Source organism: Cyrtonyx montezumae, unplaced genomic scaffold (genome assembly GCF_038088225.1).
Source record: "Cyrtonyx montezumae isolate F1298 unplaced genomic scaffold, pur_monq_1.0 scaffold_8, whole genome shotgun sequence".
Lineage (NCBI taxonomy): Eukaryota > Metazoa > Chordata > Aves > Galliformes > Odontophoridae > Cyrtonyx > Cyrtonyx montezumae.
This window is the reverse complement of record NW_027072089.1, coordinates 20,332,752-20,357,889: the sequence shown is the minus strand read 5'-3', so window position 1 is coordinate 20,357,889 and position 25,138 is coordinate 20,332,752. Positions and strand designations below refer to the sequence as shown.

General features: G+C 43.6%; 1 protein-coding gene across 1 annotated transcript in view; it reads right to left on the bottom strand.

Annotated features, from left to right (window-relative positions):
• Positions 1 to 15,445: 15,445 nt before the first annotated feature.
• NIPAL2 (NIPA like domain containing 2) overlaps positions 15,446 to 25,138 on the bottom strand; it is a 45,435-nt gene continuing 35,742 nt past the window's right edge. The window contains exons 7-11 of the mRNA XM_065753610.1: positions 22,312 to 22,447; positions 19,925 to 20,013; positions 18,153 to 18,216; positions 16,762 to 16,856; positions 15,446 to 16,448 (exon numbers count right to left, since the gene is read on the bottom strand). Of these exons, the coding sequence (XP_065609682.1) occupies positions 16,354 to 16,448; positions 16,762 to 16,856; positions 18,153 to 18,216; positions 19,925 to 20,013; positions 22,312 to 22,447 (479 nt within the window). The 3' untranslated portion in view covers positions 15,446 to 16,353. The remainder of the gene's footprint in view (positions 16,449 to 16,761; positions 16,857 to 18,152; positions 18,217 to 19,924; positions 20,014 to 22,311; positions 22,448 to 25,138) is intronic.

Sequence of the window (25,138 nt, the reverse complement as noted above, 5' to 3'; positions counted from 1 at the left end):
AAATGGTGATTGGCAGAAGTTGGTGAAGGAGACAGGAGCAAGGAGTGCCAGCTCATCCCGCAGGAAAACTCATGTGAAACAATTCCATGTTCAAGGAAGCCAGACCAGAACTCTCACTATAACATCAATCACTGTTTGATAGAAACAAAAGCTGTCATGCTTCTGAGCACTCACCAGCTTAATGAAGGGACAAGCAACGAGAGAAAAAAAATGAGGAACCCCCAACTGTGACAGCACATATGAGCAACAATTCTTCACGAGGGAAATAAAGCACTGAATTAAAATTTATGGCTTCCCAGTAGCATTACATACCCCGGGAACTGTGAATGTTTTGTTCCTTCCCAAAATGACAAGTGTTAAGATCGTAAAATCAAACTCAACTGGAGTAGCGAATTGATTCTAGTCTATCTGGTTCTTCCAGGCTGTGTCACGCAGAGCAGAGGTGGTTGGTTGCCTAGGGTTGCAAAATATTAGGAATAACACAGTCTTTAGTGACTGTTCATTATGAGTGTGCCTCTGAGAGGGGAGGTGTGTTCATGTGCTCATGTGCTTAGCACAGCAGAAACCCTAGAATGGAGTCAGTCCTGAATGTTGCGTTTCTGGCCAACTTTCCAACAGCAATGAACTAATAGCATTTCCAAAGGTTAAGATTTCTGTAACCTTGCCAAATGGTAGGGTCATGCCCTGTTTTTCTGCTAATACAATTTACTTCCCTTGCTTTTTTCTCATGACCTTTTCCCCACTATTTGCCATCATCCATTTTGGACCTTTCCTGAGTTGCCTTATTTTAACATACCGACGAAATTGTCTTTGTGTTTTGCTTGGTCTGTGCAAGTAAGTGCTCCAGAACTGCTGTAACAAATCTGCTAAGCCCTAGCTGCTAATCGCGCAGCAAACAAGGTTGTCTCTTAACTTCAGAAGTGTACAAGGATGTTCATGTGGCAAGTACCTTCAAGGCTTAAATCCAGATTTTATGGAATATTAACATGTCAGTAGTAGGCACACAGGCATGTAGAGGCATTGCCCTGGTGCTCACCCTTACAATCTTGCGACACATCCCTCTACACTGCCTTTTTTGTGAGACAACACTATGCTCTTCCTAGAAGAATGTGTTCCTAGAAGCCTTGACTTGTGATAAGGAAACCATCAGCACTTTCACCCTGCTGCAGTTATTCAGTATAGGCATTCCTGCCCTTTACTCTGGTTGTGGCCAGAGATGAGATAATGACCTGGTTGCATCACTGATGATAGCTGATAGTCTTTTGTTAATTTCGGTGGTTTTTCACTGCTAGAGAGTATCCAGCACCTGCTTCTCCACCTCCAAAACACTTCTCACTGAGTACAAAACTTTTGCTTAACTATCTTTTTTTTTTTTTTCACAAGTATAATCTTCTAACCTTTTCCCTTTGTATGCTGTGTGCTACCCCAGCGGAGCTCATGTATCACGGTGATGTCTCAGAGGCCTTGCAAGAGATCAAGGCTTCTGTACCATCTCCTGGCTCAACAGAGCTACTCCGTGGCATGTATGCATTATGGAGGGATCAGGTATTTACAAAGATGAGGAATCACACTTCATCAGAGCCAAAAGAAAAGGAAGAGACACAAATAAGAGATTATCCCTGTGCGAAGATGCCATTTTTTGTGTAAACATCTTTGAAGAGCAAAACTGGCCATCATATACTGTCCGTGTGTGTACTGGATCCTCTTATTCCATAGTTCTCAGAGAAATAGGTCTACAAAACTGTAGTTCCACTGTGACTATATTTCCTAATTTGAAGTCCAACTTGCTTGCATTTTTCCTGGGAATGTGCGCTTCTTGGAGCTTGGCAGACCATGCAGATAACTACAGAAGAACCTACCTGATGAGCACTAGTTGGCTCACACACTTCAGTGACATCTCTTTCAACCCCAATCAGATGGACAGACACGTCCTGGGGTGGCTTACAGAGGAGAGCATTACCATACCATTTGAACACTGCAGGAGCTCTCCCAACGCATGGGATTTGTCCTTTCCAGACCCTTGGCTTTCCTGGGCTGTTGCTGAAGACTGCAGTTCTGCACGTGGCTGTTTGCTGCACATAAATGCTCCAGGTGCGGGTTTAATGAGATCGTGAGACAATAACACCGTACTGCACATGCTCATTAGGTGATTTCCAAATCCTTGTAACTGTCAAGTCAACAACAAAAGTTTCCTCCGGGACCCAGCCTTGTGCTGTACTCCATGAATGTGTTTCCATAGCAAGTGTCACTGCTTGGGACTGCCTTTTGCTTTGAAGTGTTGCTTGGAGCATGGGGGAGGGCAGGGAAAAAGGTCTGAGTATATTTTTATAATGAGGAAAGGATTTTTTTTCACTTCCCACTCACTCAGTAACAGCTGAACTCTGCTTCCTTTCTTCTTGTTAAGAAAAGGTGCCAAAATAAACAAAACCACAGAGCTGCAAGCAGCCACGATGCCTGAAAATCTGGAATCTAGAGGTGGTAGTTCCATAAAGTTTGGAACTGAAAGTGAGGTTACGATCAAAGCTATTTTACCACATCAACCTCTGTTCTCACCTTGGTTTTTCACAGAAGATGTTGCCTGAATAACTTATGCAAAGCCAACATGAGGAGAAGCAACACAAGGAGAAGGACGTGTTAGGAGAAAAGGGGCATGTCAGAGATGGAGGGCTGCCTGCGGGGCGTGGGGTGAGCTTCAGCAGGCCTTCTCCCACGCAGCAGAAATTTGGAGAGCCCAGAGGCATGAAATGGTCCGTAGAAGGCACAGTGATGAAAAGTAGGAAAGGAGAAGGAGCCATTAGGTCATCTGCAGGGGTGATGAGATGGAGGAAGTAGAAAGGAAGAACAACCCAAGAGGCTAAAGGTGATAGAATGAGCTCATGGGGCACCTCATGTGGGGAGGGGTTAGGCAGAGACTGAGGCCGGGGAGCATGCCTCTGGGACATGGCACAGCGCATGAGGAGATGAAGCAGGCCCCTGCCCACCTCTCCCAGGAGCAGCCTGGCTATTCTGCCGGCCCCATGTGCATGGATTGGCCATTGCCGTGCAGCCCGTCACAAGTTGGCTGTGTGCCATTGGCTCCTCACATTGGCCAACAATTTTCAGCTGCTTTTCAAATGCAAACTTGGGACCTGTAGTTTAGCTCTAAGATAAACATTTTGAAAGCTGCCTTCTTTCTCATAGCGCAGGCATGAGGTGTTTTTAATTAGCTTAGAGAAGCTTTCCTGGGCCAGGCCGATTTGTTCACTGTTTCTCTTGTATAGTTGGTCTGTTTGTCTTGTGGAGCTGGCTTATAAAACAGCTATTAGGGGTTTACCGTATAACATTATCAAGAAAATAATCTTTGACAAAACATGAAATCACTTGTTACAACCCTTTTTTTTCCCTTTGCAAATAGCTTCAAGGGAGCCAAATGTTCTCCACAGCTGACCAGAAAAACCTGCTGGACAATGCTTACTCCAAATACAAATTAAAACCTGTTTTAGTTCTAAAATTTTCTAAGCGATGATTTGGGCGGGGAAAAGACAGCTCTTACTTCAGGGAGGTGATAGAGGTATTGGTATGGGAGAAGGATGAATTCTCTTTTCTTCAGAATGATTTGAGTCATCAATGCATGATACGTGCAGAGATGAGCAAGACACTCTCTCTGCTGGATTTATGTCTGTTTCATACACACGCACACACATATAGAGAGAAAGTGATGAGGAGAGGGAACAGTGGATTATTACACCTACTGGCTCTATTATTGGTTTTGCTCTGCAGACTCCTAAACTGCGTGGGTGTTGATGGTTGACTTTTAAAGAGACTTAATGAAGGTTACCAATGGAAATTTTGACAGTCGTGATGATAAATGCTCTATTCACTTAGAAGAATTCAGTTATCTTAATCACATAGCTGACTATAACAAAAATTTCATTTTCTCTTTTTTTTCTTTGACATACTTTTACATTTTTCCTTCTCAGAGTTAATCCCAGTATTTTTAGATGATGGTATTTTTGTTTGTTTGTTTGTTTTCTTATTGACAAGGGGAAAAGAGTTATCTTTTTTAAATGCTCCTCAGAAAGGACAAAAAAGCATGGCCATTGTAATTACCAAAAGGAGACTCCTCAATATTTACATTCTTTTCCTATTCAAGAAGAGGAAATTTGTTGGAGTAGTGGGGAGTACTGATTCTATTAAGACTCTCCTTTTATGTCTCTTATCTGAGGCACCTCTCACTCATTAACAGAATGTTCTTGTCTCTCAAAAAGCCACTGCTTTACTCAGAAAATGGAAGAAACCCGTGAGAGAGCCTAGTGCTTTCAGAGGTGTCTTCTGTTGCCCACCTACTTTTCTTTCTTGGGATGCTTCTGCACTACTGCCTATTGACTGCTGACAACTTTTCTCAAAAACCATACTCCTCACGTCTTGCACACTTTGAACTAAAGTCATCTAGAGTGCACGGGGCACTGAATGTATTGGCTCTGATTTTATACTCTAATTCATGGGAACACCCAGGAGATCTATCTGTGGATTTCAACAAATGCTTGCTGAAGAACAGCATGGGTTACATTTGCACTGGGATTTAAATATTCCCTTCACTCTGACAACAATTAGAGCCCTATTTTCTACTTAGCTGTAAATTAGAGCTGTGAATAACAATGGAGAGGTCTAACCACCCCATGCTCTACCAGCATTCCCTCATGAACTCGACAGCTTTGGGGAACAATGCAGTTCTGCTCTGAGATTTTATTTTGCACAAGTGTCCTTGGGACAGTATTTCTCAACCTGCGCTCTGGGGACCATTTGTGTTCTGAAAGGCTTCAGAAAATGTTTTGTGAGATCACTCTAAAACAAAGCAACTCACCCACTACCTCCCCCACACCAAAAAAGCCCAAACCCACACACACTTTGTCACAACATTCAAAGGGTGGCCTAATTTTTAGTTGATTATTCGTGAAGGCCACTGCATTAAGACTACTCAGGCAGCCTATTTGGTTGCCAAAAACTGTATTAGAAGTCACGGAGAAACTCTATTTTGGAGAATTTTGTCCACTGTTTCATTTGCTTGGGAGGACCCCAAATCTCTCTCTCATACATTGCCTGTACTATTTAGAGTACCTCATGCTTCCGTCTTCTGACAGATACGTAATTCTCAAGAAAAAAGCACACGAGAGGTGAAAGTGCTGTAGCAAAACCCATCAGCTTTATATGAGTTCTTCCACTCCTGGACACCATCTCCAATGCTGCCTGAGTCCTTGTTACCACTGTTGCAGTAGGCTGGATTGGCTCTTCCAATATAAACATTGCTGCTGAAATACCTCAGCTACTGTGCAGCTCAAGGGCAAGCCTTTTCACTTCCTTGCAGCTCCGCTACGCGCAGACGAGGCGAGGTGCTTTCTGCTATGCACAGAAGTTTGCATTGCAACTTTAAGCTGCAATGCACCAAGACTGAATGTAGCAGCTACATCAAATTATGGAGCATGAGATGGGGAGAGACCTCCACAGCAGTGTGGCAGGAAGCTGTATTTCCAGACACATTTTTATGGTAAATGTCAACCTATTTGTTCTTGGGATAATGCTGCCATTTATCTTCATGAATTATTTGTGTTGTGGTCACACTCTGAGCCCTACCAGCTTCCACTGAATGCCTAGCAAATGCTGTGAGCAGGGTGACCCAAAAAGATGAAGTGGAGACCCAACACAGAAGATGTATGACATGAATGTTTGCCGAGGGGTCAAACTGGTGTTCTGGCTACTTGCAACTCTGGTGTGTCTGCCATCAGCAGGAGCACAGAAATGCACCAAAGTGTAAGGCAAAAGGAGGGACTGTGGGTGAGCCAAGAAGAGTTGTTGCTCCAGACAGGATATTTCTACCAGTATATACTGAAGCAGAGTTAGGAGCATCTTGCAGAGTAGAAACCATTCCTATCGTATTTTTACACTTTCTTATAGGTTTCTGCTTAGATCATATTTACAGCTTTAAAGTAATGTTTGTTGCATGAGTTACCCAGCTTCAGCTGCAGCCTGTCCCTGCTTATGGCTTACTGTGTTTTAGCTACCACTTTGCTTTATTAATTAATATGGCCTTGAGTTCTGTCCAGCCAACCTTGGTATATATTTTAGTTAGGATTTTGTTTTGTCCAACAAAGTTAATGATGACATATTTTAAAGCTGTGATTTTATCTTACATTTGGATTACTTATGTGTTGCAAATGAGTATTTTTTTTAACTCCCGGTGATATTTACTACATGTTGCACAACTTCAGGCTCATAGAAAGAAGTTTACAAGGTACCTCTAAGCACAGAGTGGCGCACAGCACATTGAACACTTGTAAATGTATGAAGTTGTCAGGGGATGCTCAGTTTGATGCAGAGAAGCCATAAGCCTTTCCAAAACCACACACTGGAGTGGGACATGTTAGCATTTGGCCACTTTGGTCTCCAGAGGAGTCTCCCACTGGGGCTGGGGCCACTTCTCTTCATGTGTCTATGACACTGCCACCATGTCTGGGAAGATTTTGCCTGTTGTGTCAGTGCTGCTGTCCCAGCCAGGGGGATCCAGGCAGACACAGGACAGGACCCACATGCTTTATAAAGTTCTATATGAAGAGTGTACCACCATGGCACCCACTGGACAGCAGCAGAAGTCCTCAACCTCTATTGCCAACTTGTTGCAGGTCTAGCAGTCCTAGTTTTTGTACTCAGCACACATCCTTGGCAGAATTACAGTTCACCTTGCTGTGAGCACCTAGGTGAAACATCTGGTGAACCTGGGATACTCCTGGAATTCACGTGGCCACTTTCTTCACATGAGATCCATATAAGGCTTGGCCTAGTCCAGCATATGCAGCATCTGGCCCTGAATCAATGATGGTCAGGTCCCTCCTCGGCCAGCTCACCCCATCTCTCTGTTTTCCTCTCTTCCAAAGATATCCTTTTGGGCTCCCAAGTGAAACCTATGTCAACCACAGCTGAAGAACCAAGGCAGCATGATCAACAGGAAAGTAAGAGTCTATTTATCTCTGGCACAGCCTGCCCTTTTCTGGTCTGGATGGAAAAGAAGTCTAAAGTCCATGGAGCCTTCAGCAAACAACAACCAGCATAACAACAAACGCAGCAGAAGAGAATGCCAAGGTTGTCATCCCCCATCAGCGGTTTGGATGGATTTCACCCCGGGAGAAGCTTTCGGGACGCTCGGGGTGGAATCTTGCTCAGGAAACAGGTGGTTTGCTTTACTGAGAGGCATGCGTAATGGCCAGGGAGCTGCACCGTGCCACGCCAAGCTACAGCAGATGGGCTGCAGCTCTCTCCGCTCCACTGAAGGATATTTTTCATGTTATGTGTGGAAAAGAGCAGTAACCCTTGTTTGTTATATGAGGCCTTGTAGGACTTTGTTTGGAAAGAAGCCATTTGCAAGATAAAAAAAAAAAGCCATTAAAAATATGAGTCACCATAATCGCATTCAGAGTGCTCCAGCATGGCCTTTTCTTTGCAAAGACTTCACTGTAAAATCAGCTTTTTAAATTATTATTTATTTTTAAGTGAAGAATTCCACCACAGGTTACCTTGGGTTGATTGATGTGACTTTACTGATCTGTTAATTTTAAATTACTAAAAAAAAATCTCAACAAAACCCCAAACAACTCAAAATGCATAATTCAAACTGTTCACAGTGCAGAAGAGCTGTGCCTACTCTGTGCTGTATCACTGGACTAAGATTTGTAAATACATCCCAAAATGATCTCAAATACAATTGCATTTCTTCACTATACCAAAGTCTGATATCCCATTTTGGGTCGTCAGGTGCTCACATCCTCCCAGAGGAGAGATGCCGGAGCTGCTGTTTTCAAAATGCATCCTCCCTGTGAGACTGTGAGCAGTGAGAGGCAGAGGAAGCAGGAACCTTTCTGCTATATCATGAATTAAAGCAATCATTCTCTCTGGGGAGCTGTCATCAATCTTGAAGCAAGAGCAATCTTTTGGGCAGGCTATCCCCACGTTAAGAGCCTTCCCTGCAGCCCAGAAAGCCAAACATATCCTGGGCTGCATCAAAAGAAGCGTGCCCAGCGGGGTGAGAGAGGTGATTCTGCCACTCTGCTCTGTGCTCATGAGGCCTCACCTGGAGTACCATGTCCAGATGTGGAGTCCTCAGTACAGGAGAGATGTGGATCTGTGGAGTGTGTTCAGGGGAGGGCCACAAAAATGATCCAAGAGAGTGAACACTTTCCCTATTAGGACAGAAGCTGAGAGCTGGGGATGCTCAGCCTGGAGAAAGATCTAGGTAGACCTGACAGTGGCCTTTCTGTATCTGAAGGGGAGCTGTAAGAAAGAAGGAGACTGACTCTTGAACAGGGTCTGCTATGACTGGACAGGGGGAAATAGTTTCAAACTAAAAAGGGAGGTTTATTTTGGACATAAGGAAAAAGGTTTTTGACAATAAGATCAGTTAAGCCCTGAAACAGGTTGCCCAGAAACAGTTGATGCCCATCTCTGGAGGCATTCAAGGTCAGGCTGGATGGGGCTCTGAGCAACCTGCTCTAGATGTAGGTGTCCCTGTTCACTGCGGGGGAGTTGGACTAGATGACCTTTAAGGCTCCCTTCCAACTCAAGTGATTCTATGATCTTATGATTCTGTTTACTTACTGCACCTCAAATGGCTGCTAAAAAAAAAAATCACAATTCTTCTCAAATCTGGGCTGAGCTCAAGCTGCTCTGGCACTGGAGAAAGGGCAGCTGTGTGAGGTTGCTTCCTGCTGCTGCTGTTTACAGTGAGAGCGGTGAAGCACTGGAGCAGCTTGCTCAGAGAAGCTGTGGCTGCCCCATCCATTGGAGTGTTGATAACTGGACAGCCTGATCTGGCAAAAGACATCCCTTCCCATGGCAGGACCTGGTAATGTTCAAGGGCCCCTTCCAACCCAAACTTTTTGTGATATTATAGTTCTACTGCCCGGTGCCACCACTCCCCTGTCCATCCCTGGTCCACTCAGTTTCAGGGTTTCCAGCTGTGCTAGTTCCTTTGGACTATCACCAATCTCAGGGATGACTCAGAAGTCAAATTGCTGAGAATTATGTAGAGTGCTGCATCTCTGGGAGCGCAAAACAGCCACTGTTAAATTATAGTGAAAAAAATAAAAAATTCAGGCACCTCCTGGGAATGATGGCAGCTGGGCCGGGGAAGAGAGGCAGCTCTGGGGAAGAGAGGAAGCCAGGCACCCCAACCACTGTGTTCTGGCTCCAGCCCAGCTCTGTGCTACTTCGTCAGTGGTGTTAGGATCTGATTTCTACACCATATTTGGCACTCATTAAGCCAATTTTAGACTCTGGAAAAATGGAGATAGAGCAGAAAACAACCACAGAAGGCAATTTGAGGCTGACAAAAATGTCTGATGGTGAGAGACTTAAAAGGTCCGTCTGTTTGGCTCGGCAAAAAGCCCAAGTCATCTTACTGTATTTTACTAGAGGGACTCACCAAGTGCTTTAAATCACTGGTAAAAGACAAATAGCTGCAAGCTAAATCCAGACACTTTAAAATAGACATAAGGCACAATTCAAAAGCAAACAATGACTCACTGCTAGAACACATTGCTAATGGCGGTGGAGGATCCTCTCCTTCGACTCGCAGGAGAGGATGGAGTGCCTTCTGTAGGAGGGCCACAGGCCTTGCACAGCAGTGCCTGGAGCAGGCAGCAGGCCAGGTAAGGTGACAGCAGGCTGCCTTCTCCTGTCTGCAACCCAGCTTCATCCACGTGCCCAGAACCCAGCCAGTGTTTCCAGGACACACTTGTTAATTAGCTGTTAGATATTGTTTGGAAAAAATAAACACATGAGTAACTGTGATGTTTAGTAGTGTTAAATAGTATTCCTCATCTCCTTTCCCTTGTAAAACACAGAACAGTTGTTCTTGGAAAACAACATAGAAGTTGGTGCTGCACTCCATTGCCGTGTGATGCGTTACTGGCAGTAATCTCCAGTGACAGGTGAGGACTACCTAATGAGCTGCCTTTGTGCCATGCATGCTCTCTCCCTTACTGCTGGCTGAGTGTACCAGAGAGCGTTTGACAGCATGCTATTGAAGCTCAAGAAAAACAGTCTCATTTTTTAAACACAGATAAAAGTCCTGATCCTGTGTTAATGCTGCTCTGGATGTATGCCCACTAGCTATCAAATAGAAGATGAATGACAGTGCTGCTCTTTCAACCCATTTAATGATTCTGGCAAAAGACCTGGCAGCATGCTCCAAAGATTTCATCTAGGCAAGGCAATGCCTATTCCAAGTGTGGAAATCTCCAAACTGGAGAGCTGGCAAGTGTATATTTGTGCTGGAAGCTTAAATCAATCATTTCCATTTTCCCCAGTGTGACCTAGCAAAATACAGAAATTGGCTCCTTCATCAACGACCACAGGCCACTTTCATGTTTGAAGTATTAGTGCCGCCAGCTGCAGTGATACATTGACTTCACGTTAAACAGTGTTTAAGCCACCTGTCTAGTCATTCTACAGTAGTGCTGCTCTGAGGACTGTCAGCATTGCCCTGCTGGCACTGTGGCAAGTTGTCCAGGAGCGCACTGCAGCTTACTAGCCTCTTGATCCCATTCCTCTGTGTCTGTGCAAAGCTTCCTGCCACCACCAATGGCCATGTCTGTCAGCAATCGCAGTGCTACTGCAGATCTTGTATTATTAAGTGCACTTTCCCCCTGAAAGGCTTAGGTTAACTTCATGGGCCTAGCAGGAAAACCAGGTTGTAGATTAAATAAGAAACCTACTGAGTAGTCCCCTAACTCCTTATTCAGGGTCTCATTTGTTGAGTCTGGAAGTTCCTGAGGTGACAATAGTTCTGCTCCTGTGGATACTCAAAACTGTCTTTGCTAACTGGTGGCAATCAAGAAGTAAAGAGAACGTTATCTAAGTCCGTAGGTTTTCACAGCTTCCTGATTGATAGACACAAATTCTTCATAGGTCAAGGGGAACCTGCTGAAATACTGGTATCTTTTTACTGAGTAAGCCTGTGGTACAAACACACCACACGGTCTGATTCCCACAGCAGCTCTGCATGGGAGACAGTGCACACCAAACAGGATGCTCAAGGGGGTCAGAGTCCATAGACTGAGTCAGTATGTTTCAAAAATATGTTTATGTGAAGCCTGAGAAGCCAGATCACCAACATGTCCTCTGAACAGCGTTAGACATGGCAAGAGGACAAGGATCCCTTCTTAACAGTCATAACTGCTTAATATGTAGTGGTGCATTTGCCACTGCAGCCTCTCAACAGCTTAATGGTTGGAAGGAGCCTCTGTGCTTCTTCCAGCTCCAAAAGGTTGAAACATCTCCCATTAGCCAACATCTCTATTGGATTTTCTTTCTGCTTCTCTAGGCAGAGAATGTCCATCCTTTACTTCCAAATCAGTTAAAAAAATTGAAAGCACATTAAATAATATATAGAATCACTATTTTTTCACTGATATCATTAATACTGTACCAGAGCCCAGAAACACAGCAAACACAGAATTTCTTGAACTCCTGTGAATCCAGAGAGCTGAGTTTCTGCCTACCTTTTTCTCCTCAAAAAAAAAAGTAAAAAAAAAAAGACCCATGCTGTGCAACATCCAGCTTGGCCCTCCAATAATAATTATGGTAATTAGCCTTTATCTTCTTTGGGCCAGCTGCTAACACAGGCCAGCTGATTTCTCCAAAAGGAATAAACAAATAAAATTAGCAAGAAAAAAATCACATCTCAGAGGACAAAACCAAAAGGGCAAACTGAAAGGCAGCTCTGTCTAATCATCTGTACCTCACTGTTATCAGTTTTCTCTGCAAGCAAGCAAAGATCCTGCAAGTGGCTTGGGAGAAGAGATTGCAAGGAGAGCCCATTTAGAGGTCTGAAGTAGGGACATTTGGTCTCAATCCATCCTTTTAGCAGTGTTCGTGCACCTTATAGCAAGTGGTGATTGGAGAGAAAAAATCAGTCCTTAGGCCAAGTTGTGCAGGTGTCCATGCTCCTCACTGTCCTCAGGATTCTTCTCACACTATGAGTTGCCTACCTCAGCCCCACAAGAGCTCCTCAGTGCTAACCAATGTCTTCAACATCTTTATCAGTGACACAGATAATGGAATTTAGTGCACCCTCAGCAAGGTTTCAAATGACACCAAACTCAGAGGTTCAGTCAATACATTGGAGGGGAGGGAAGCCATCCAAAGGGAGCTGGACAGGCTGGAGAAGTGGGCCCATGTGAACTTTATGAAGATCAACAAGGCCAAGTGCAAGGTGCTGCACATGGGCCAGGGCAATCCCAGATATTTGTACAGACTGGGGGAAGAACTCCTTGAGAGCCGCCCTGTGGAGAAAGACTTGGGTGTCCTGGTAAATAACGTGAGTCAGCAGTGCGTGCTTGCAGCCCGGAAGGCCAACTATATCCTGGGCTGCATTAAAAATGGGGTGGCCAGCAGGGAGAGGGAGGTGATTGTCACCCTCTACTCAGCTCTTGTGAGGCCCCATCTTGAGTACTGTGTCCAGAGCTCTTGGAATGGGTTCAGAAGACGGCCACTAAAATAATCAGAGGGCTGTAGCATCTTTTCTATGAGGAAAGATTGAGGCAACTGGGCTTGTTTTGCTTGGAGGGGAGTAGACTCTGGTGAGATCTCACTATGGCTTTCCAATACTTGAAGGGAGCATATAATCAGGAGGTAGAATGACTGCTTGCATGGGTTGATAGTGGTAGGGCAACTGGGAATGGTTTTAAACCAAGACAGGAGAGATTTAGGTTGGATGTTAGGAGGAAGTTTTTCAGTGGTGATGCACTGGAACAGTTTGCCCAGAGAGGTTGTAGATGCCCCATCCCTGGAGGCATTCAAAGCAAGGCTGGATGTGGCTCTGGGCAGCCTGCTCTAGTGGTCAGCAACCCTGCCCACAACAAGGGGGTTGAAACTAGATGTCTTTGAAGTTCTTTTCGACCCAGGCCATTCTATGATTCTATGAACTACCCATGGCCCAGTAAGTCTGGCCCAGGGTTTTGCATCATCACCACAGCTTCAAAGCACATAAGATGAAGCAATGAAGTATGACCTCCTTTCTTTGGTTTTAGTTGACCAGAGCCCTTACATGCCATCAGAAACTGCCAGGTAGCGAGGAGCAGGCACCAACCCTCACAGGCGAATGCCAGGATCCTACCACTGGCAGATGTAGGAATCTAGTCCAAGATTATTTGTTGTTGTTGTTGTTTGCTGAAATGAATCCTGATATTTTTTTATGGCAAAAAAAACCAAACTGTCTAGCTCTTCTCCAGAGTTCCTATTTCCAGGCCTGTGGCCAGTTAATACTTCATCTTTTACTGCAGCTGACCAGTAGTGGAACAAGCACTGAGTGAGTCCTGCTGGTTCTGGTCTGTCAGAAATCCCAGCCTGGAGCCATCAGAGACCACGTGAGATGCTGATTGTCCTCTATGACTCCCTTCAGTTTTATTTCCTCAGATCCTGTGGAGCATCTGCTCAAGAAAGTTCAGTCTGCAGGTGCAAGATTCACATTTTGTATCTGGCATGTGTATTTGATGTAAGGAAAAACACTGCAAGAAAATAGCTCACTGGTAACATGAAGGGCTCCAGGGGCTTTTGTGTGTGTGTGTGTGTTTCCATTAAAAAGCCTGTTTTCAGTAAGCATTTGTCTGTGCTACTTGTCACCTAAACATCACAAGCAAAATCACAAAATCACAGAATCATTCAGGTTGGAAAAGACCAGGAAGATTACCTAGTTCATCAGTCCATCCCCACCATGCCCTCTAACCCACGTCCCTCAGTGACACATCTCCATGTTTTTTAACACCTCCACCACCTCCCTGAGCACCCTGAAAATAGCATTGATTAGAAACTGATTCTCGAAACAAATCATGTTCCTTTCTTTGCAGAGCAGTAATAAATCACCATCAGCACATTTCTCTGCCCCTGTCATATGGTAATTTGTTGGAATATGCTCACACCTCCAGAATCACGTCTAATCACAAGTTTCATCTGCACGTAATTCCTGCCAAAATTTTGCTCTCTAAATTAGTTTTAATTACATTCAAGTTTACAGAAAGCATTTTAACCCTTACAGTTTTGCATAAACTCATATGAAGGAAAGATACACTATTTAAAAAGAAATACAGTAATTAAAAATCAATAATAACTTTTGCCGTGGGTTTATACATTTCCTTTCATACTCTGAAGAGAAAATAGTATATCTCCTTCAGACCTCCTGAATCATAGAGACAGATTTCAGAAAAATGCCCAAGGCCAATAATTTTAATAAGAAGCAAAAATAAATCATTTCCCACTTTACGTTCCAGGTCATAGAGTGAAAAACTAGAACTCCTATTTACATCTTTAGCACGTGTTCTCACTTGAGAATCAGAAAGTTACTTAAATTTGACGTAAAAGAGGCAAGGGGCATAGGGGCATAGAGGTATGCTCTTATTCACTACAGAAAGCATTCAGAATCTGGCACCTTCTGTAGCTTAAGCTTTAGAAATTTGAACTCAAACTATGAGAGGGCAAGGGAAGGCTGCGGGCAGGCAGCTGGTACAAGAAAGGTGCAGACACGGAGCCCTGTCCTGTGCCAGCTGGAAAAAATCCACAGTAAAAAAGAGCTCTGCAAACTTCACAGCTGGGATATCACCACATAGGAAAATCTACAGAGTTGTGCATGCTTTGTTAGAAGTGAAACCATCTCATGGATCTTTGGCTCTACCTATTTTAAAATGAAATAAACAATTACTTGGAATAAAAAGAAAAGAGGGAGATCTCATTTCATCATATCCCAATGAAACAAAATCTGCACAGCCTACAGCCCACATCCATTACAGCAGATTAATCCAATCCCAAAAGAAGTATCTTGTCCAAGACATGAAGGCTATTACTGAATGCTTTTCAAGAGCACTTTCTGTCTCAGAGGTGTCTGAGCATCGCAGCGTCAGCTGGGGCAGGCGGAGCTACCAGCAGGGTGGATGGGCACACCATTAATGCCCAGCAGCAGCTTTCTTTCCAGGAGGCTGGGACTGGGGGATTACTGCTCCTCCCAGACCTGAGTACTGCTACGGTCTCGCATTGCTGTCAGCCCTTCAAATAAGTGTACAGAAACTACCAATTAATGAAGGAAAATTTGTGCTGCTATCTTCACTATTTTACCCCATGTTTTACAGGCTTTCCTCATGCAAGATTACCATGTAGTGAGGTTGCAGGATTCTCCATAATTTCTATTTTAGGAGTATTTCTGCAGTACCATAGAACCATATAATAATTTAGGTTGGAAGGGACCTTGAAGCCCACTCAGTTCCAACCCCCTGCCATGGGCAAGGCTGCCACCTGCCAGATCAGGCTGCCCAGGACCCCATCCAACCTGGCCTTGAGCACTTCAGGGATGGGGCATCCACAGTTTCTCTGGGTAGCCTGTACCAGTGTCTCACTGCCCTCTCCTCCTTGGTTAGTGGCTCCCAGATTTTTTATATATTTTTATCACTCAAGCTATCATATGGAGATTTTTTAGGGTGCTGAAATACATATCAAGAGAGTAAGCATGGACCCCTCATTTCTTCTTTGCACTTACTTCGTTCAATTTTTGTTTTCCTAAAAACAGTGGGTAAACCACAGACTAGACTAGACTAACTTAAAATATCACCAGTCCATCCCAGTACCCAAGATATGGTAAGAGTGTAAAATGCCATACGATTTTTCAGCTCCACCTCGGCTGGGTACCTCATGAGTATGTACATGTGCACCAAGGTTTATGACAAATGCTCTCCTCCTTCCCCCTCTTCATGTAAGTGCTTATGTTCTTTGACGATAAGAGAATTAGTCTGATGGCAAAAGATCATCAGGATTTTCCCTTTGCACAGAGCAAAAATGTGTGTACATGTTTATGTATACTGAATGTATGCCTACAGTGTTGGTTCTTGGACAAGCAGGATCAGATTTTTAAAGGCAGTAGACATGCAGCAGAACATTTAGAAGTCACTCACAAAAATCCTCTTCATTTCCCATCTTTGTCTTTAAGAGTCTATGCACATCTGGGGATTTTCAAAAACAAATTTTAAAAATCCTGTTATGTGCCTATTTGCATTTCTAGGCAATTAGAAGTCTAAAAATATCCCTATTTGTCACTAAGAGGCATTTATACTTCGAGAATGTTCCGTTTCATTAATGGGTATTTTAGTTTTTCTTAAGGCTTTCTTTATCTTCAAAACACAATTGGGACAGCCAGGGGATAAATTAGGTAGGATTAAATAATGTATGACTCATCAACATGCAGGAATTCAGTGTCTACTTGAGTACATCCAATGAAAAGGTGCTGTGGGTTCTTGTTCCAGTGGCATCTTCCTCGTTAAGTGGAAGGTAAGGTGCTTTCTTCTTTCAGCTTTGAGTTTCCCCCAAGTCATCTTTATTATTCAAAGTGCCATAGCATGGACCGTAAGAATCTGGTTGTATTTTGTCTGTCAGTTTTTGTCCTAAGGAAAAGGAGTGAGAGAAGGGAAAAACAACAACTCCGTGAAGAATTTTAATAAAACAAATCCCCCAACCAATCCATCACTTCAACATTCCTTGCTCCAGTAATCATTGTTTTCATTTGACTGGTTGTAACAATAGCTTGGAAAAACTCTGAAAAATTATTTGAAAAATCTGTTGGGAACAGGAATAGAAATTAAGGGAACAGTACATTTATTAAGTACGACTAGAGTGCGTTTCTGATTCAATTCTCCTAGGTCATTTCATTATCTGATATCTCATTTTTAAACAGACAGAAAAAAAAGTCCTACTTACCAGGAATACATCCACAGTCAATGTAAGGAACCTGAAAATGCTCCTCTTTTTTATTTACTGCAATTACAAATACACTGAGGAAAGATAGGAGACACCTGCAAAATAACAGTGGCATCATATTTTTAGAAACAGTTCACTGTGTCTGAGATGAGAACTTTTACACAAGTGTCTTGTTCAAGGATTTCCAAACACAAGCTGCTCTGTTTTTAAAGAACCTTTTCCTGATGGCAGCTCTGTACCTTCATCTTGGGCTCCTGTCAGACTACTTTGTACCTCCTGAAGCTTTACAATTGCTTCCAAGGGCTTTGTAGAAAAATGATGTTTTCAATAACGCATATCTAATCAAATACCTGTGAGCGTGACAGAAACCTTTGGATTCCTGAGCAAATCTTCACAGAGCATCTAAGCTAGCACTGCAGCATTTGTGATTTCATCAACAACTCGGGCTTGTTGCAGACAATCACCATCTCTGTTGTTTTTCTCACTCAACTGCGTGTCTCAGGGGCAAGCTGTAAGCCAGAAGCAATGAGAAAATGCTATGCTTGGACAAATCTCCTATCTACTCTGTGTTGGACACACAACTGCTACCTTCTGCCTGCCAAATCCATGGTTGGATTTGCTCATCTCCATTTTCTGTCGCTTTTCCCACAGTCATGCAACATTGCAGTTCTGTGTTTCCACTGCAGTCTGACTACAGGGGACAATGATATCTGCAGCTGTCAGCCTGGCTGTTTGACAGCAAGGGGACAAGATGGTCCTACCATTCTGGGAGATGCTGTTAACCAACTCATGCCCATCCTTAAGTAATGTTCACAAGTTCCCTGATCAGTTGTTGTGCAGGCAGCCATCAGATTTCTGGCTCTCAGTGCTTAGGGCCTTCTTTGGACATGCATTTTATCAGCTCCTTAGTCTGCTCTGAGCTTTTCAGCAGGCACACTTCCTTGGCACAGGAAGATCCTTGCAGGCAAGTAACTTCTCTAAGTGCTCACACCTTGTGGCATCAAAGGGCAGCTGGACATGCAGGTGGAAGGTGCCATGGGAGATTTCTCACATAGGTACAAGCACCCCCATAACATCATCTTTGGCAGAGAGCAGCGATTTCTCCTTCCTGCAGGAGGAACACTTGCTGCTAGCTTTTCATACCATCATTGTAATAGTTCATAAGTATCTCACTTTTTATTTTAAAACATTTGAATTCAAAACCAGGCCTCCAAACTCTCATAGCAAAGATATTAGTCTTTCCTTTAATGTCTTTTCATCCTACTGTAATGGCTATTCCATAATACTTTAATAACAAGATGGGTTTCTCCTTACTGAGAAAAGAAGGAGTTCTGTGAGGCAATACTGTTGCCATACAAGCGTTTGTGCAGATTTTAGGCTGATACACTTACCCCAGTAGAAACATGAACACGCTCAGGAAAGCTGCACTTTGGAATTCCTGATAAAATATGACCCCTGGAATGTGACAGAAACAAGAACTGCAGAACTTGACTGGATTCCAAGTGATATGAATTACAGCTGGGAGGGTCAGGAGCAGTGTCATACTCAAGAGAAGCAAAAAAACCCCAAATATGGTATTAATACACATTCATATTATATACCCATATTCCATTATCAAGACCTTCTCAAGATACTGCAAGAGACTGGAGAAGATTTAGTCTATCAGGCTGGAGCATATGCTGTGTTAGTAACTGCACAGATGCAGGTATTTTTTGCACTGTCAGCAACGGTCTTTATGCAGGTCAGACTCAAAGTGTAACTCACAAGCATACAGCTAAGCAGGTTCCTCGTGGATTTAATTAAGCCACTCCAACAGTGTGGACATCTTAACTCCAATTGGGAACAGGTTTTTGATAACTAGCTGTGTCCCTGGTGTTTGCACCAAGTTAAGGTCTCCAGCAGCCAAGTTTGCCAAATCTTTCTGGCTGAAGGGATCACTAACTCTTTCTGGTCACCCCTCGAACAGGAATTAGCACCTCTGCAGTGGAGATGACAGAGCCAGATGTGTATCTGGATCTCAGCTGCCCTAATGCACAGCCAAGCATAGTTGCTTTAAACCACTGATGAGCATACTTTTGCTTAGAAACACCAGATTCATAGATTCATAGTGTGAACCAGGGCCACTGAAGTGTGATTGTATCTTCAAAGTGTGCAGCTTGGGATAGGGAAACCACAAGAGGAGGTATCTTGCATGCGTATCCTGGCAAGATTCAGCAGAGCTTGTTCTCTAAGCCCTACACTGGTTTAACTAACCTGATGCAAATGCATATGTATCCAGTCTCAAAGCCATTAAGCCATTCCTGAATAGGTACTTGATCTCTTATGGAGGCACAAGGCCAATTTCCCCATATGGCTGCAAGAATGCAACCCCCTTTTGGCAAAAGTCTCAGTCACAAACTGTAGGCCTCCTAATGCAGGTGCCGAGGCAATCTGTGCACGGAGCTAACTCCCCTTCTCATTAATGGCAGCTCTGCATGAGAAACTCCTGCACAGCAATGACAGGAAAGCCCCCAGTGTGTGTTAAAATGAGTCATAAATGTTATAACAACACGATCATTTTGGCTCATTTCTGATACAGCGTCTTAGTTGTCCTCCCTGCTCATGTTCTTCCACTCTGCACCATTTCTGAGATCTGAAGTTCCTCTTTAACAGCACCAAGTTCAGAGTTCTCACCCAGAATAAAATGCTAAATGCTTAAAAGCTATTTGGAGTCATTTTATTTCCTTCACTTAACCTAGAATTCCACCTTCTGAAACTGAATATACACTAACTACTACAGAGCACAGCTGGTTGTCATTTGAGCAGTTTGCCAGGCTGTTAAAATTACTCTACCAGCTCAGATACGAGGAGGTTGGTGTGCACATGGGAAAAGCATTTGCTGGATGTCAAGAAGTGGCTAAGATAAATGCAGGTAATTCTAGTGAGCCAGTAAGGCACAGCAAACTGCACAAATCAATTCTGGAAATGCCAGGATTTGGTAATTTTTATTTTGCTTTGAAAGCTGTGAACTGACTCATTTTTCAGAGCATAAACACCTGTCACTTAAGAAGAACTTTTTGTGGAGACAAACATGACTGTTCTGTGGTCCAGTCTGAAGACAGTAATGCCTGAAAACTCAGTGTTTAGAAAACATTCTGTAGAGGCTGAGGGCCAGAAAACCAACCTGAAATGATGGCGCTCGTGGTGCAGAACACAAAATTAATGGGCACGACTGTTCTTGCTTCATATAGATGCATTGCTTGATTCAAGAACCTGGAAAACAAGTGTTACTGCACCTCTTGGCTACAGGAGCTTCCTTACACTTTAAGCAAGGATAAACTGGCTTCCATCAGTTCAGTGTGACCATTTCTTACCACTGTAGCAAATACTCCTTGACAGATGGGTATGTGTATTGAATTTACTTGCTAGTTTTGTCTTTGCAGAGTGCAAACAAACAAACAAACAAACAAAAGAGCAAAGCAAGTGGGTTAGAATGGATTCTTCTGGACATAGATTGCCACTGGAGAGACTTCGAAGCACTGTTGGAAAAAATGCCTGCCACAGATAAGGGAGGAATGCTAGGATATTGCTGGCCATGTTGTGCCTCAGCTCCTAGAAGAAGTGCTGCCAGGGACAAGTTGATCTTATTTAAGCAGGTTGGTTAAGGATATATTTCCAGCATGAACATGCATATGCAAGTTCTCATAGAACTGTTGCTCAATCCAACTTGGCTAAAACACGTATTTGCATGTTTATCACCCCATGCAATCACACCTAAACACACTCAGTTCCACTGGGAAAGTCCAGGAAAGTAGCTCCAGGCCTGTGCTCCTTTGTTTAGAAACTCTCTGCTGTGCTTCTCAAAAAGGAAACCCAAACCCTCATCAAAATGATCAGCAAGAATTTGCAGGATGAGTGTGCACTGCACACAAGCCTGCAGCACTGAGACACTGGCCATGGAACGGCCCACACATTCTGCATCAGCAAGCAAAGAAAGCCAAGCACTAACCCACTTGTAAGGAGACCAAAGCCATCAACATTTACCCACAAGGTGATGAATCATGAGCGTGAGCTCTTGGATGCACCGATAGTCTATTATAGGAATGGTGCATTTCAAAGTGAAAGAGAAAAATCAGAAGACTGCAGAGGGTATTCAAAACCTATAAAAAGAACCACACTCAAACGTTTCAGTGGTACAATATATGTGAACAGTAAAAATCCAAGCTTGGATCTGTTTTAGCCATTAAAGTAATTGCATGGTTATTTTAGCAACTGTTGAACAGTCTCCATGGTACTTTAAAAATAAAGAAATCCTACATATCCACAGGATAGTCAGGATTTTGAAGTCATTGAAAACACCTCATTATTTTCTCCCACTTGCAACAAACTTGGTTGCAGGGACTGTAATAGTGATACTGAGCCCAGCACTGAGTCCAGGAGGATGCAGCAGCCCAGGTTGTTGTTGTGAGCTGACATGACAGTCAAATAAAATAAGAGAAGAAACAATGAGAATGAAAAAAAGTAAACTGACAGCACTGTCTCCATTAGAAAATGTTCCCAACAGAGGATGGATGAAGATTCACTTGGTCCAGGAAACGAAATGGTCACATTTTCAGCAAAAAGAATGACAGTGACGGGAAAAAAAAGTTAATTCAGCAGCTTGCTATTTACCAAACTTTTATTTCCTATTTTTAATACCCTAAGCCATTGTCCTGGTGAAGACAAGTTGGATGTAAATCACTCCACTATTGGTTATGGCGGAGTTCCTGAATCAGCCATGGCGAGTCACTGCACAATAAGACATGGGCTTTCTGATTCCACATGGGAATGATATGTTCCGCCACAGCAAAGCTGGATTGGCTCTTCTAACAGAAAATAATCCTGCAAGTAAACACTGGAGCAGTCTAGATGAGATTACTGAATGATGCTATCAGCACCTGAACCATAAAGGGAAGGGACTCTCTGTTCAGCTGCAAGTCATATTTTACCAGGCTGCCACCCCCAGCAATCTGCAAAGGCAGCATAAAACAATCACTTAACAGGCCAGAGGCCAGCAGGGAAAACTCTAATGACCCCCACTCACCAAAAGCTAACTATTTCCTAAAAAACACAGCCATACAAGGCAGCAGAGAGCAGCATGTGGATTTAACAGAAACAGGGAAAAAGTAGGGGTAAACTTTCCTTCAGTATGATGAGTGGCATGAGCTAGGGATAAGAGGTGCAAAATGAGGGCAAATGTGGCCGTTTGATTATTCAGCACTGAAGGTTTCTGAAAATAATAAAGAAAAGTATCGGGAATATAGATTTCATTTAACGAGTCCAAAACTTGTGCCGAAACAAGAACCACATTTAGCCAAACTTTGTTTAAGGTGATAGTGAGAGGAAGTAGCATCTATCCAATTAATCAATTACAAACTGAAAAATAAAGCCCAAATAAATAGTTATTATCAGCATGTAGGAATTCATGCATATTAGAGTTCTGCCAAGAATCTGCTGCCTTTAAGAGCAACCTGAGAAGAACTGACAGATAAATAGATACAAAGGTAAGGAGATAAGGAGAAACTCACTTACTTGACTTGGAAAACACAAGAAGTTGCCATTAAAATGAGCATGATATAGAAAACAGGGTAAGTTATCTGCATTTTCCCCTTGGCAGAGAGCACTATCATACTGGCCACAGCCTTCACGGTGATGACAGACAGTGAAGCTGAAAGGGAAAAGGAAGGATTAGTGTGGCAGGACATGCAGCAGTCACCTCAGAGGAGCAATGGGAGAAGTGCCACAAAAACTGTTGCCTTAAGGAAACACTGAGGTAGAGTTTGGGTACCTAAAGATAAAGGTGTGATTTATAAACTTTTTCTAAGCTGTTGCTGCAGCTCAGAGCACGCTTAACTCTGTGTGTGCTTTACTGATGTGCTTTGCAGGTCCGTCCAAAATCTCCCTGCTTTCAGCACGGCAGAGGTAACAGCACTGTGTGTGAGAAAGAGACAGAAGATGAGCTGGACTCAAAGAAAGTCCTCATCCTTTTCCTGCTGCCAGATATATGCCCTCCACAATGGGAAGAGGTGATCAAACAGCCTCCACATCTCCCCAACACCCATTATTTAGCCCCAGCTGCTAATTTGGAGCCCTTGTTGCATTATTGCACGAGAGGGCCTGAGAGGCCTTGTTCTCTATTCAGAGAAGCCAGCACACCTACTAGCAGCCTGCATGTGACATGGCAGTCAGAAATAACCACTCTCCCTCATGATATGGTTCCTCTGCTGCGACCATATCTGGTCAGAGCTGATCTGTGGGATCACGTCACCGAGCACCTAACTCTCCTCACAGGTTATATACAGAGTCCAGGCAGTGAGCACAGGGTCTGCTCTACATGTCAGTGAGGTGAGTCTTAAGACCATTACTGGATTTAGCCCAGAGAATAGTGTGTTTTCAGTCCATTCAACCATTGCCGGTGCATCACCACAAAAAAGGTCCCAGCAGATAATGATTTGTTATGTATATCAGCAGCCTGGAGAAGTCTTACAATGCTCATCTTTTAGAAAAGGGGCTGAGAGTAGGTTGAGAGCTAGGTTAAGGGCTACTTCAAGTTTCTTTTTGGAGTGTGCTCTTGGTCTGTTGAAGCTAAACCAAGGAGGTTGTGATGACTGCAAGAAGAAATGTAACAAACTCTAAACAAACTGAAAATGGTAAGGAGAGTCAGGGTGTTGTGGTGACCTTTGAAGAGAGGTAATTCATTGTCAGGAGCACCGCTCCCCAGCTGGGATCCAGTTCCACCCTGTTCCAGAGCTGGGAGTGTTGGATTTCCGTGTCTGATTCATCCTTCTGTTGCTGCAAAATTCAGATTGGCAAGGCAAGCTTCACTGTGCAAGGAGTTCAGAGCAGGGGCTCGGAGGAAAGGTGCAGGAAGAAGACTGGATTTGGGTCTGAGGTTTTGACTGCAAGCATTTTTCTTACAGCAAGTCCAAAAGTTCAGGGAGAGTTTAGGAGTTGCACGCACTTGTGATAATCCTGCTCACCATCATGGGATTCACTCCTTTAACAACAACCTTTGCACCTGGTGCTTTACTTCCTGTTCTGTAATTGAAATAGGTGGAGTAGTTCACCAAACACAGCAGTAATAGTGAGCAGAGTGGGTCAAATCCTGACCTACACTGGGGCTAATGATAAAAATGCACAAAGCCCACATCAAGCAGCCCACATAATAACAAAGATTTGCATTGTAATGGAGAGAGTTATTATTTTGGAAAGAACACTTCCAGGTAAATATCAGTGGTTACAATTGTCCAACTAAGTGAAATTTGCTGAAAAATAGTTTCTGATAAAAGGGTCATTTCTTTCCCTTGTAATTGTAACAAACCAGAAAAGTAAGCAGAAGGGAATTTTTGGTTTATGTTGTTTGTTTGTTTATTTTGGTTTGGTTTGGCTTTGCTTTGTTTGAAAAGATGGAATGCTCTTTTAGTGAACATAAACCTGGAATAGGTTTCGAACCCCTAGGAAATGGTTTTTCTGTCTCTGATGGAATGACCCCTCCAAGCTAGCGTGACAAATGATGCCCCTGTCCAGCTGTTAGAGCAGGAAACTCAGAAATCCCACTTTAATCAGAAATGCTTCCCACAGAATTAATGATAACTCCCAGTATATGCATGAGGTAAGATAATTCTCACCAAATGGACTTACAGACTCACAGTAAGTAAAATGTTTGCAGATTTCATAGATTCATTGATTCATAGATTCATTAGGTTGGAAAGGACCTACAAGATCATCATCCAACCATCCTCTTATCACCATCCCTACCCACTAAACTACTAAATCAAATCCCTTAGCACCTCATCTAAACACTTCTTGAACAGCAGTAGGGATGGTGCCTCAACCACCTCCCTGGGCAGGCCATTCCAGTGCCTGACCACTCTTTCAGAGAAAAAAATTTTCCTCAAATCTAATCTAAATCTTCCCCGGTGCAACTTGTGGCCATTCCATTCCTGCTCGTCCTGTCATTATTTATCGATGGGAGGCCGACCCCCTCCTCACCACAACCCCCCTTCAGGAAGTGGTAGAGTGCAATAAGGTCTCCTCTGAGCCTCCTTTTCTCCAGACTAAACAATCCCAGCTCCCTCAGCCACTCCTCATAAGACTTGTGCTCCAGACCCCTCACCAGTTTTGTTGCCCTTCTCTGAATACGCTCCAGGGCCTCAATGTCCTTCTTGTAGTGAGGGGCCCAAAACTGAACACAGTACTCGAGGTGCGGCCGTACCAGAGCTGAGTACAGGGGGAGATCACCTCCCTGCTCCTGCTGGCTACACTATTTCTAATACAGGCCAGGATGCCGTTGGCCTTCTTGGCCACATGGGCACACTGCCGGCTCATGTTAAGCCGAGCATCAACCAACACCCCCAGG